Here is a 12,362-nt window from a genome sequence, read left to right on the forward strand (position 1 = left end):
TGAATACCCAGTGCAAGAACAGGGTAGAAATTGGAAAAACACCAAATTTCAAGGAATTTTTACCATAGGCTGCAAAACCTACAGCAACTCGGCAATTTACAAGTTTTCAAAAGATCCTTACCGGTAACTTATTTAAAGAGACTGGGATGGAGGTGTCCTTGATGTACTGTAAGGGGGAGAGAGAGGGGGAGAGAGAGAGAGAGAGAGAGAGAGAGAATGGGGGGGAGGGGAAGAGAGAAACAGGGAAAGGGAGAATCAGGTGTACCAACCCTTACAGCATATTCACGGCTTCTGTGCCAGTGGTAGTTGCAAAGGGTATCGAAGCATGAGGTGCTCATAATTATTTTAGTTGGTGTACAATCAAGCAGCATGATCATACAAGAGCATTCACATACCCAAATGGACTGGGGAAATGGTCTTCATACTGAACATATGCAATATTAATTTATACTGAAATGGATTCACTCAGCATTATTGCAAAAGGATTCCATCACACTGTTAAGTGGAGCAAGCCACCAACAAAGTCTGATTTGGCAGTACATGCAATTCCGACAACACAAAGTTCAACTGAGCGAGCTTTTACTTAACCTCCATCAACACTGGCCATGACTTATGACCCCTGTCATTCATTCCAGCTAATGCCAAATAACTGTATTAAGCCTAAGAGAATACCTGTTAACAGTTGCCAAATGGATAACAGTCAATGACTTCACAACAACACTCTCAGGTTCCTATGACTTATTTCCAACAGAATAAAACTATCTGGTATCAACTTCATTAATATAAGAGCACTAAAACTGATGGAATCATGAGAGGATTAATGAAGACAATATTAACCTTGCCCAGCTGCAGACCTCGTATGGGCACACTGAGGGTCTGCATGGGTCATCCTGCAAGCCTCATGTGAGGTACAATTTACACTATTTATAAAATGAAGGCTCAGAGAAGGCAAACTACTTTACAAACAATCAGCATAGCTGGGGTAAACACTCTCAGGTTCCTGTGACTCATCCCTAACTGAATGTTATCATCTGCTGTTAGCCCAAATAAAATACTCTAATAATGTTGTCATAATCATGTGTAGGTTAATATATGCATCAAACTGAGTTCCACTCTTAGTTACCTGTTTATCTGTTGTTTTGTCACTCCTCTCATCCACTGCCTCTTCCACATCACTTTCAGAATCTTCCTCTTCCTGTTGACCATTTTCAGTGATAGCTGAACCCTCTCCACCCTTCCCTTCCTCTTCCAGTTCATCTTCATTTTCCTCCGCCTCCTCTTTTTCAGCCTCTTGCTCATCATCCTTTTCTTCCTCTTCCTCCTCATGTTCATCACCACCTCTTTTTTCTTCTTCAACATCTTGATAGTGTTCCTCATCAGAGTCAGTCTCAAGCTGTGCGGTTTTCAAAGCTGATGTGTGCTCTGGTTCAGACAATCCATTTTCTAAATTTACGTAATCTTCCTCTTCATCTGTAACAAAAATCCAGAAGCATTGCAAGAGATGTGTGAATCAGACACAGTATGACGGAAAGGGTTCACTAAAGTGTTAGTGTGGTATGGTCACATGATGCGAACAGGTGATGAGAAAATTTTATTTTTTATATTATTTATAAAGACTCCAACATGCTTGCATACATCAGCCTTGGTCACATAATGGCTGCTCTCCACACTGCTTTATCTCTGGCAAACTTTCTATTCAATCCTTTATCTCTGAAGCCACAATCTATGACCTCATCCCAGGTCTTTTTCAGTCTGCCTCCCGCAACCCTACTGCTGAAATTCACACCTCTCAACTTCTACACCCAACTGATATCCTCCATCCTCTTCATGTGCCCAAACCATCAAAATCTACCAATACACTCCAGTCCCATTCTTCCTCTCAACTCTTCCATCATCAGCCTAACTCCCCCAGGCCTTGCATTCAAGGATGCATTATATATCTATCTAATTATTGTCACTGCTGTACAACTGAGCCAATGAATATCCTCTTCTTTATTGCTCTGGTCTCACTACCATACAGCAGCACACTCCTAACATACCCACACAATGATACCTCTGAACATCAGGAACGATAACAGCTCCCTGAACTTCCTCCAACCATTCCTAATCTTCACCAAAGAGCTAACTACAGTCCCACCTCCAGCACATACAATAATATGTCCCCCAGATAGCTATCAAGACTCTTCCACACACTCAAGAGACTCACATACACAAATTGATAAAAAATAATATTCAGATGAGAAGCTGATGCCATGAGAAGTACAAGAAGGCTAAGGCAATCGTGTACTGCCCGTGAGAAAGGTTTTCTGGATCAGGACCCATACTTATAAACACCAGAACATCATAATATAAAATTTTGTCCTAAGCCATCAAAATAGCAGAAATCTGTCCTATATTCTTAAAAGTGAGTATTAAGTCCTTAGGGTTCACCTTAACTTGCGCCATAGGTAAAGACACCTCCTGAGGTGTTTTATCACTTAGGATGAAGCTTATGACTAGATCATAGGAGTAAGCATGGCCACCGCCACACAATAACAATGAATTCTTTAGCACCAGTCCCGCTGTTTGCACGAATGAAAAGGTGTTATCGATGAACATGGTAATGCAGAACTGGTTAGTGGATAGTACCTGGATAAGGTAGGCATTATTTTTGTGACTAAGTTGGTTCACGCAATGTTAACAAGACCCGATCAAAGGAAGATACAGCTTTGTAATAGCGACTGCCTGGGACATTCACACACAGACAATAAGCAGGGTCATCACTGAAATATTTGACTTTCTTTCATAAATGATGTATGGTACTTAAACTACTGATAAATTTCTCTCAAACTCCACATGAAGCTCTGAAAAGTAAAGTACAATTTTATAACAGTGTAAGCACTTAACCCTCACCCTATAAGGTGGAAACATCAATCATGATAGAAAGAGACAAAAACGGTGAGAGGAAAGTGATGCCTGAGGATTGAAGTGAGGCGTAGTGAAGTGGACTGACATGGAGGGACAGAGGGATGAAGATTAGGGAAGATGTGAGACAAGATGAAAAGACTGGTTGCTGTCTACAATTCCATACATAGTGGCAAATAAATACTTCCTGCAACTGACATTTTTCTTTGAAATGCTCATCAAAAAATCTTGACAACAGCATCATATTTTCATAATTTTTGCCACATCTTTTCTCTGCCACTTTTCATAAAATGCCTACATTTTCACACAGATCAACTGCTACATATATCACACCATTAACTTTGTAGCCTACAATTTCAACCTAAGACTTGAGCTTATGACAAGACTTGGTGCTTAAGGCTGATATTTATGATTTTGCCCTATGATAAATTTTACTATGAGTTTTACAAATATGAGTTTGGAGAGGCAATGAACATGATTGTGTGCAACACACATTTTTGGAAAAGAGAGAGCAGGTTGATTATATACAAGTCTGAGAGAAATAGCAGCCTGATAGACATTTCCTGGTCAGGAGGGCTGATAGGAAGTTAGTGAGGCATGTTAAAGTTACTGGGAGCGAGGAGTGTGTGCAGCAACACAAGTTACTGATATGTGACATGGTGCTTAAGGAGCAGGTGATGTAAATGAGGACCAATGCATCTATGAGGAAAATATGGAAGCTGAAGAACCAAGCAGAAAGGGTTGCCTTCTATGGCGAGATAAGGAGAGTAGTGGCTAAACAGGGAAGTGTTGACAGAAGTGTTAATGAACAGTACAGAGCCCTCAAGAGCAACCTCTTGAGAGCTACTAATTCAGTGTGTGGATGGTCAAGGGGTTCCCTAGGACATAAAGCAACATGGTGGTGGGATGAGGGTGTGGAAACTGAGTTAAGGAGAAAAGAAAACTTTTTCGGGAATGGAAGAAGGGTGGTAACAAAGAGGAATACATTGCTGCCAAGCACAGAGCTAGAAAAGAGGTTTACATGGCAAAGTCTGAGTTAAAGAGACTTTTACTTGATAACCTAAATTACGTAGAATGGAAGAATATGATATTTATGGTGGCAAATTAGATGAAGAGGGAGAATAGGGTCATCATAGGTGAGCAGTGCATGAAGAATGATGAAGGGAGGATAGTGATGAACAGTGGGGATATTAAAGATGCATGGAGGGAGCATTACAGCTGATTGTTGAATGAGGAGTTTGACTGGGACAGGGAAGGTTTGGAGACTGCGGATCCAGTGTTTGGCCCTTGGCCTTTGATATGCTGCTACTGTGAGCAGAGCAAATAAGTAAGATGCAGGTGGGAAAGGCAGCTGGTGTGTCTGGGCTGACTGCTGAAATGCTGAAAGCCTCAGGAGAAGTGGGACTAGTCACTATGAGTGTGTCATCCTAGATGACTGGCTGATTATTGTAAATGTGTACAAAGGGAAGGGTGATGCCCTGGAAAGAGGAAATTGTAGAGGCATAAAGCTTTTAGACCAGATAATGAAGGTAATGGAGAGAGTTCTAGAATGTATGATTAGAGAAAGAGTGAATATTGATGAGATGCAGTTTGGGTTTATGCCAGGCAAAGGGACCACTTATGACATATTCATTGTTTGACGGGTTCAGGAAAAATATACAGGAAAGAAATGGGAACTGTGCTTTGTTTTTGTTGATTTGGAGATGGCCTCTGACAGTATCCCCAGAAAGGTGGTGAAGTGGGCATTGAGAAAGCGTAGAATCGAGGAGTGGCTGGTTAAGTACAGTACGAGGGTGCTCACACCAAGGTAAGGGTGAATGCAGATTTGAATTATGTGTTTTACGTGAATATTGGTGTACATCAGAGGTCAGTTTTGAGCCCCCTGTTGTTTATCATGGTACTTGAAGCCCTCTCACATTACTTCAGAAATGGACTCCAGTGGGAGATGTTGTATGTTGATGATTTGGTGCTGATTGCAGAGAATGAAAGGGAAGCAGAGGAAAGATTTAGGAAGTGGAGAGATGGTATGGGGCACAAGGGCTTATGAGTAAATGCAGATAAAACAAAAGTGATGGTATCTAGAGACTGTGGCAGTACTGTCAAAAATGGAGAGTGGCCATGCGCAATTTGCCACAAGGGCATGGGAAATAATTCCACCTTGTGCAGTGTTTTGTGGTAAGTGGGTGCATAAGAGATGTAGTGGTATTAATGGCAGGCTACAAGGTAATGCTGATTTCACATGTGCAGTGTGTCAGGGTGAGCACGTGGAGATTGCCACGTGTGAAAGGATTGAACTCCCTGGTGAATCTCTTGAGTGTGTGGAAGAGTTTTCTTATTTGGCAGACTTATGTGCTGGAAGTGTGGCTAGAGTGAGGAGTGGCTGGAAGAGGTTCAGGGAGCTGTTACCTCTCCAGACACTGAGAGGGCTCTCCCTCTGTGCTAAGGGATCTTTGTATGTGGCATGTGTTAGGAGTGTAGTAGTAGTAGTAGTAGTTGTTCCCTAGGCAGTCTGGCTGAGCAGCCCCCGAGTCCCTAAGGAAGGCCATGGCCGAAAGCAGGCTTTCCCACAGAGCTCTCAAGGAGTGTATGTTGTGTTGTTGGCGTAGGTGATTGGGTGCAATGCAATCTTCCATAATGTGCTTAATAGTATGGGGTGCTGTATTGCATTCTGGATATGCATCAGTGATGGGGTCATCCAGCCTCTTCTGGATGATGCCCACACCTCAGCCTGGCCAGGTGGACCCTGTCCTCATGAGGGAGATAGGTTTCGGAGAGGTGGATATCAGGAGGCCATGCATGCAGCTGTGCGTTGTCTTTAACCCCTTAACCGTGGGGCATCACTTTCGTGACGCTTGGGAGCAAGGGATCATACCGCGGGGCATCACTTTTGTGATTCTGTGTTATTTTGAATTCGCCTGGGCTTTCAAGTGGTGGCTTGTATCATCTATCAGTACTGCCAATGTCCAACACCAGTCAGCACTCCTAATCTCATCTGTACTCCCATCCATTGTTCACAATTTAGCCATTTCTCCCCCTTCTTGACTCCCCTCCCTACCTCTCTTCCATTACCCTCTCCTCTCGCCTGCCCGGCCGTGCTACGCTAAGTAAATCTTCCCTGGAATTTTCCACTGATTTCATCCATTGAAATATGCCCTATTCTTATACCATATAATATATACAAAAAAGAAATAAGGTAAGTGATAGTGCCATACACCTGGAATTGGCTAACTATCACCTGACAACACCTCACGTGCACTCGTTCACTAATTTTCGCTGTTTATTTCCCCTTGAAATATGCCGTATAATCTATTCTCGTAATAAAAATATATATAAGGAGGGAAGGGAGAAGCCTAAGTGATATTTACATTCACCTGGAACTACTTAATTTATTATGTATTGTCTAGATTTCCTGCCAATCATTTCATGGCATATATATTAGCAGCTGTCACAGCACTGACATTGGCAGCATTGCACTCCCCCTAGGCCACCATAGCATTCAGTTTACTGTCGTCTTTCGAGGTGAAACCACGTTGGATTCGCGCCTGTCCAATTCCGCCGCTTTTTAGCCCTATGCAAAGGGCCCTGTGACCTCTACTCCTACTAAACCTCGTATGGAAAGGTAAAGGGCTAAGTAACTGCTGTGGAACGTGAACTGGCTAATTTATCAATGAAAATGATGGGCAGTGACTACGATCTTTCTGGTGACTTAAACAGTGAAAGTGGAAATGTAAATAATGTGAAAATAATGTGTAAACAGCAAGTGAATGTTGTGAATGTAAATATAAGTGAACAGTGGAAAATAGTTTTATAAGTTACTGCAAGTGGCAGTGCATAACACAGTGTAAATAAAATAGAAATGTAAATAATGTAAATAATATAAAGAATGTAAATAGAAATGCAAATGAGTAGTACTGTAATATAAGAATACAAGTTTATATACTAGGAGTAATGAAAGTGAGAGTTTCACTCTAGCATGTATGAATGCTACGAGTTATCAAAGTGGAAGTGAAAGTGACAGATTCGCTCTCAACGCTAGTATACAGGACAAGAAAGTGTATGCTACGTATTTTACTGAAAGAAATTGAATGCCTACAGTGACAATAAACTACTATTACTGAAGGAAACTTATGGATAAAGACTGCAGATATATATGCTATATAGTAATAGAAATATAAAATGTGAGTGTTTTTATGAATAATAAATGACAGAACACCAGCGGCGCACGGTCAAGTGGGAAGGTCATACGCCCTCGTAATTTTCATTGCTTTCACAGTGGGTTTTTTTTTTTTTTTTTTGGAGTTTGGATTCCAAACTATTTGAAAATCGTAGAATAGTGTTTCTAGTGATAATATCAGGCTGTGTAATCATAATACTGGTTATCGGGAAGTGTAAAGTGGAGACTTCGTTACCCAACTTCAGAGGTCTCCACAAGTCCTACAGTACTCGATGAAGGCTCAACAAACATCCCAGGAGAAAGCTGAAGGTATGTGCCATATGCATATGTAATTTTAATATTCTAGGACTAATAACTGATTTTTGGCAAACATTTTTAGAGAGTCTGTCGGAGCGTGAATATGCCCGCGGGACACGCAAGTCAAGCCAAAACAACCCTGTGGTTTAGGGGTTAAGTGACTGAATGGATCAGCGAGTGATTTGAGTATGGATATGCTTCTGGAAGCTTGTCTGAGGCAGGCAAGGGGGGAGAGATGACAGTATTTGTGCATGATATCGTGTGCTGGGTGTTGTTTTGATGTTCCTTGGTGTGTGTGGGCATGTTGCCATGTAGTGTAGTGGATGTCGTAAGTTTGTGGAGGCTGCAGCAAAAATTCGGGTGCCTCTCATGTCAAGGTGATCCTTGACTTTGAGGACTTTGGTTTCTTGATATAGGTGGTCTGTGGGTGTAGTTGCTGTGCAGCTTGTGATTATTTTCAGGGCCTTGTTCTGTATGGTATGTAGCGTGTTGTAGTATGTTTTAGTGAGGTTAGGAGCCCAAGCAGGGCTTGCATAATTCATCACTGAGTATGTATATTGTTTGCATACAGTGGTGGTGGTTTCTTTGTTATGTCCAAATGTTGTGTAGGCAAGTGACCTCAAGGCACTGAGTCTTGGTGTAACTTTATTTTTAATGTTTGTGATGTGTTGTTTAAATGACATTGATGTATTGTATGTTCCACCAAGGATTTTGTGTGTGTGTGTATATGTGTGGTAGAGGAGTGTTGTTTATGGTGAGGTGTGGAATGTGACTGTGTTCTGCTCTCCAGTTTGTGAGACGGGTTGCTGTAGATTTTGCTGGGGCTATTTTGCGCCTGTTTGTGGTGGACCATTCATGCAGTGTGTTGAGGTAAGGTTGGAGGATGTGTGCAGCATTGTTTGCATTCTGGTGTGTATATGTGAGTGTTATTTCATCTGCATAGGAAGCTACGTGTATCTGTGGTGTGTGGGGTGTGGGTATGTCATGCATGTATAGGTTAACCTGTTAACTGCTCTATACAGCCTGGGCCGTTCCGAGTGCGACTGCTCAATACAGCTCTGGCTGCATAGGTGAATTTCAAATATAGTGCCATGGTGACCAAGGCTGACCCATGCAAGCATGTTTGAGCCTTCAAAACTGAAACCGAAACCGAAAAAGAAAAGGAAAACCATACATTCCAACAGGGAATCAGACACTTCGATGTTCATCCATGGCTTTACCAAGGTAAATACTGAACTAATATTTCGTTACTATATACTTTGGCATGTGTTCTCTCAATTCCTAAGACAAAATTTGGCCTTTGGGGAATTTCATTTTTACCCCTATGTATGCGCAACATAGACACCTCCAAAAAACCGCCATGCGCAGTTAACGGGTTAAAGAATGTAGGAGACAAAACAGATCCTTGGGGGATGCCATTTGTGAAGTTTCTGGTGTTTGATGGCTGACTGGCAAATGTTGCATGTACATATCTGCCTGCTAAGTAGTTTGCCAGTCATCTTTTTGTGTCATTGTGCATGTTTGTGTTGAATATTTTGTTTGTGAGGTTGTGGCGAGGGATGCCATCAAAAGCTTTGCTAATGTCTAGTGTGAGTAGGAGTGTTCTGTGTGGTGGCCTAGCTGAATTCATGCCATCGAAAACTCTCTGTGTAAGGTTTGCAAGAAGAGTGTTTGTGGAGTGTAGTGGCCTAAAACCATGTTGTGATGGGTCTAGGGGGGTGTGAGGTGTTACTTGTTGTAGTACCAGTCATTCAGTGACTTTAAAGGGGGTGCAGAGGAGAGTGATGGGGCACTGTGAGGAAGGTAACATGGGGTCTTTGTTGGGTTTAGGGATAGTGATGATAACACCATGCTTCCAGATGTTGGGTATTGTGTTGTGTGAGTACCTGTAGTTTGATATGCTGGTGAGTGCTTGTATGCCTTGTGGTCCAAGGTGTTTAAGGTGAATGTTGCTTATGTTGTCTAGTCCACAGGCAGATGAATGCTTAAGGTTGCTGATGATGTGCTTCGTCTGGTTGTAAGTGAAAGGTGCGTAATCTGGGTCTGTGGGGAACTGTCTCTTACATTGGATGATACGTCGGTCGTTGCGATGGGGGTTTAGATGGCTGACATGTGAAAAGTGATTGATGAGAGTGTTTGCTTGTTGTCTGTTTGATGGTATGGTGTCTGTTGTTGTGATGGCAGCGTGTGATTGTGTAGCGTTGCTGTTAGAAAGTGTGATGCTGTTTAGTGTTTTGCTGAGTTTGCTAATGTTTGTTTTGTGGTTAAGTGTTTGGAGGTCATTTTTCCAGTTTAGTGTTTGGTGTTCTGATATTCTGTTGTTTATCTGAGTGTTGAGTTCTTGTATTTGTTGTACGGTGTCTTGTGTATGGGGTGTTGGGAAGTGTCATAGTGTGTCCCAGTGACTGATGAGGCCTTTAATTTCTGGTGTGAAGTTGGGATTGCGCCTATTTCTGTTGCCTCTAGGGATATGTCTTTTGTCTGCGTTTTGTATAATTGTATTGAAAATGTGCACAGCAGTGTTGATGTATGTGATGGGTGTACTGTTTAATGTTTCAAAATGCTGTTCTGTTTCAGTTGAGAAGGCCTCCCAGTTGGCTCTCTTATAATTAGTGTATGTGCCTCTGTGGCCAGCTGGGGTGATTCTGGTTTTGGTAGTGATGATGATTGGGAGGTGATCAGATCCAAGGGTTTTGACCACTCTCCAGGATGTTGTGGGGGCAAGGTTTGGGGAACAGAATGTGATGTCTGGGGATGATGGGAGGAAGAGGGCTTGGTGTGGGATATGGGTATGTTGATGGAGATTATTCAGTATGAAAAGATGATCTGTTTTGTTAGGAGTGTAATACTGTATGGTAGTAAGACCAGGGCAGCAAAGGAAGAGGATATCTGCAGGCTCAAACATACATAAATGGAAATGATCAGTGGATACGCAGTATGTCCCTGAGTGCAAGGCCTGGGGGGGCCTAGGTTTATGATGGAAGACTTGAGAAGTAGGATGGGACTGGAATGAATTGGTGTTGTGATGAGGAGAGGTAGATTGAGGTGGTCTGGGCATGTGGAGAGGATGGGGGATGATAACTGGGTGCAGAAAGTGAGAAGTGTTAATGTCAGGGGTAGGGGTATGAGAGGCAGACTGAAAAGGACCTGGAATGAGGTCACTGAGTGTGACCTCAGGGATAAAGGAATGAATAGGGAAGCTGCCAGAGATCAAGCAGCACGGAGAATCACCATCAACTGACCAAGGCTGACGCATGCAAGCATGTTGGAGCCTTCAAAAACAAAACGAAACAAGTCCAGAGGCCAGAGTTCCCATGAAGTTGGGAAGTATTTCATCATCATCATCACCATCATCATCAAAATCATCATAATCTTCACACAACCATCATAATTTATATACTGCTATACCTCTCACCTTGCTGTTCTGAGTTATGGCTTGGGTGCTGGCAAATCTGGAAGAATATGGCGGCCTGTGGGTTGGCAGCAATGATTCTCACACTGTCCAGGGCCAAGTGGCATGCATTTGTTACCTGCACATGGATCATCCAAGGGTGAAATTAGTTATAATATTTATATTTTAATATTATACTCACAAGGGTAAAACAGGACTCCCCCCATCCATTCCTTCACCCAGAATGAAGAGAATAAACAGAGGTCTAACACATAATAATATCTATACTCTCAGTCACAGAATCTATCTATCTATCTACAACCAAATGCCTTAATCTTGTACGGGGTGGCCATTTGTCTCTGAGTTGGGTTTTATGGGGAGGGACACTAACCCTCTGCCAACCCACTGGTTGACACATAAGGGACACGTATATATGGGTTGGTTATGTGGTTACCGCCCAACACTGTAAACGGTCTCCTGGCTTACAGAAAACCATTAGGCTTGTCTCTCAATGGTGGCTCAATCAGTAGAGAAGTGGCCTGCAGTCTTACTGGACTCAGGTTCAAATCCCTGCTGGGGCAGGTAACAGTTTAAGGATTTGAATTTCATGAAATCAGACTTTACTGATCCACCAGAAGACCCACCAACATGTTGTAAAAATACCCCCACAAATACCAATACACTAGTCCTGTATGAGACAGCCCTAGCATGTAATCAACATGGATGGTAGGTGTCAGCACCAAAGTGGTGACATGTAGAAGTATATGCACACACACACACACACACACACACACAAAGGAAAAATGTGATAAAAAGTGATGGGAAAGATGAGAGAAATAGGAAGAGAGGAGGGAAGCCACAGAAAAAAAATCTAAAGGTGAAGGATGATGTAGGCGGCACTACATTGAGTGCCTACTTCTTCCTTCACCTTTATCTTTCTTTTTCTGTGTCTGGCCTCCTCTATTCCAATTAATTCCATCTTTCCTGTCACTTTTTATTACTCTTCTTTCCATTTTAGGAGGCTTTAGAAGCTTCAATAATAAAAACAGACAGGAAAGATGGGAGAAACAGGAAGAGTACAACCATGAAAAAACTGTAAATGCATACTTCTCTTTCCAGTCATGGAAAACTTGGTGATATTCCTGACAATATCAAAAACAAAATCCATGTTGCATTCTTAAAAACCATATTCCCCCAAACTATCTATAGTACATTTTTTTTATACCCCTTGAGGTGAATAAAAATGATTAATGTAAACTGGCATAAATACAAAGTTCTTTGTCCTTGACCAGAACATTAATAATTTTTACATTTCTGACACTTAGGTTTCTTCATGCACAGTTAAATCTTCTGACATTTGCAAAAATAAAATGCAGCTTAGGTAATTCACAGGCAAAGAGATAATTCCTACAGCCTGAAAAGGTCTTTCCTACGTTAAAGAAAATGTCAAGCATAAGCCAGAATATACAGCCTGGAGGTCTTTGCTCAAGAAAATCATTTACTATTTGCCAGAATATGAAAGAAATAATATACTCATAGCCACAGCTACATCCAAACACCCTCACAGAAAAGTCAGCCTCACCCATATCAAAAAAT

The 12,362-nt window shown here is 42.0% G+C and overlaps 1 protein-coding gene across 1 annotated transcript in view; it reads right to left on the reverse strand.

Annotated features, from left to right (window-relative positions):
- LOC145404970 (proline-, glutamic acid- and leucine-rich protein 1-like) overlaps positions 1–12,362 on the reverse strand; it is a 201,360-nt gene that overhangs the window by 33,042 nt on the left and 155,956 nt on the right. The window contains exons 11-12 of the mRNA XM_080276475.1: positions 10,791–10,905; positions 1,124–1,470 (exon numbers count right to left, since the gene is read on the reverse strand). Coding sequence (XP_080132601.1) covers positions 1,124–1,470; positions 10,791–10,905 — 462 coding nt within the window. The remainder of the gene's footprint in view (positions 1–1,123; positions 1,471–10,790; positions 10,906–12,362) is intronic.

This window comes from Coenobita brevimanus, chromosome 65 (genome assembly GCF_032717465.1).
Source record: "Coenobita brevimanus isolate Jiangsu-jjx chromosome 65, ASM3271746v2, whole genome shotgun sequence".
NCBI lineage: Eukaryota > Metazoa > Arthropoda > Malacostraca > Decapoda > Coenobitidae > Coenobita > Coenobita brevimanus.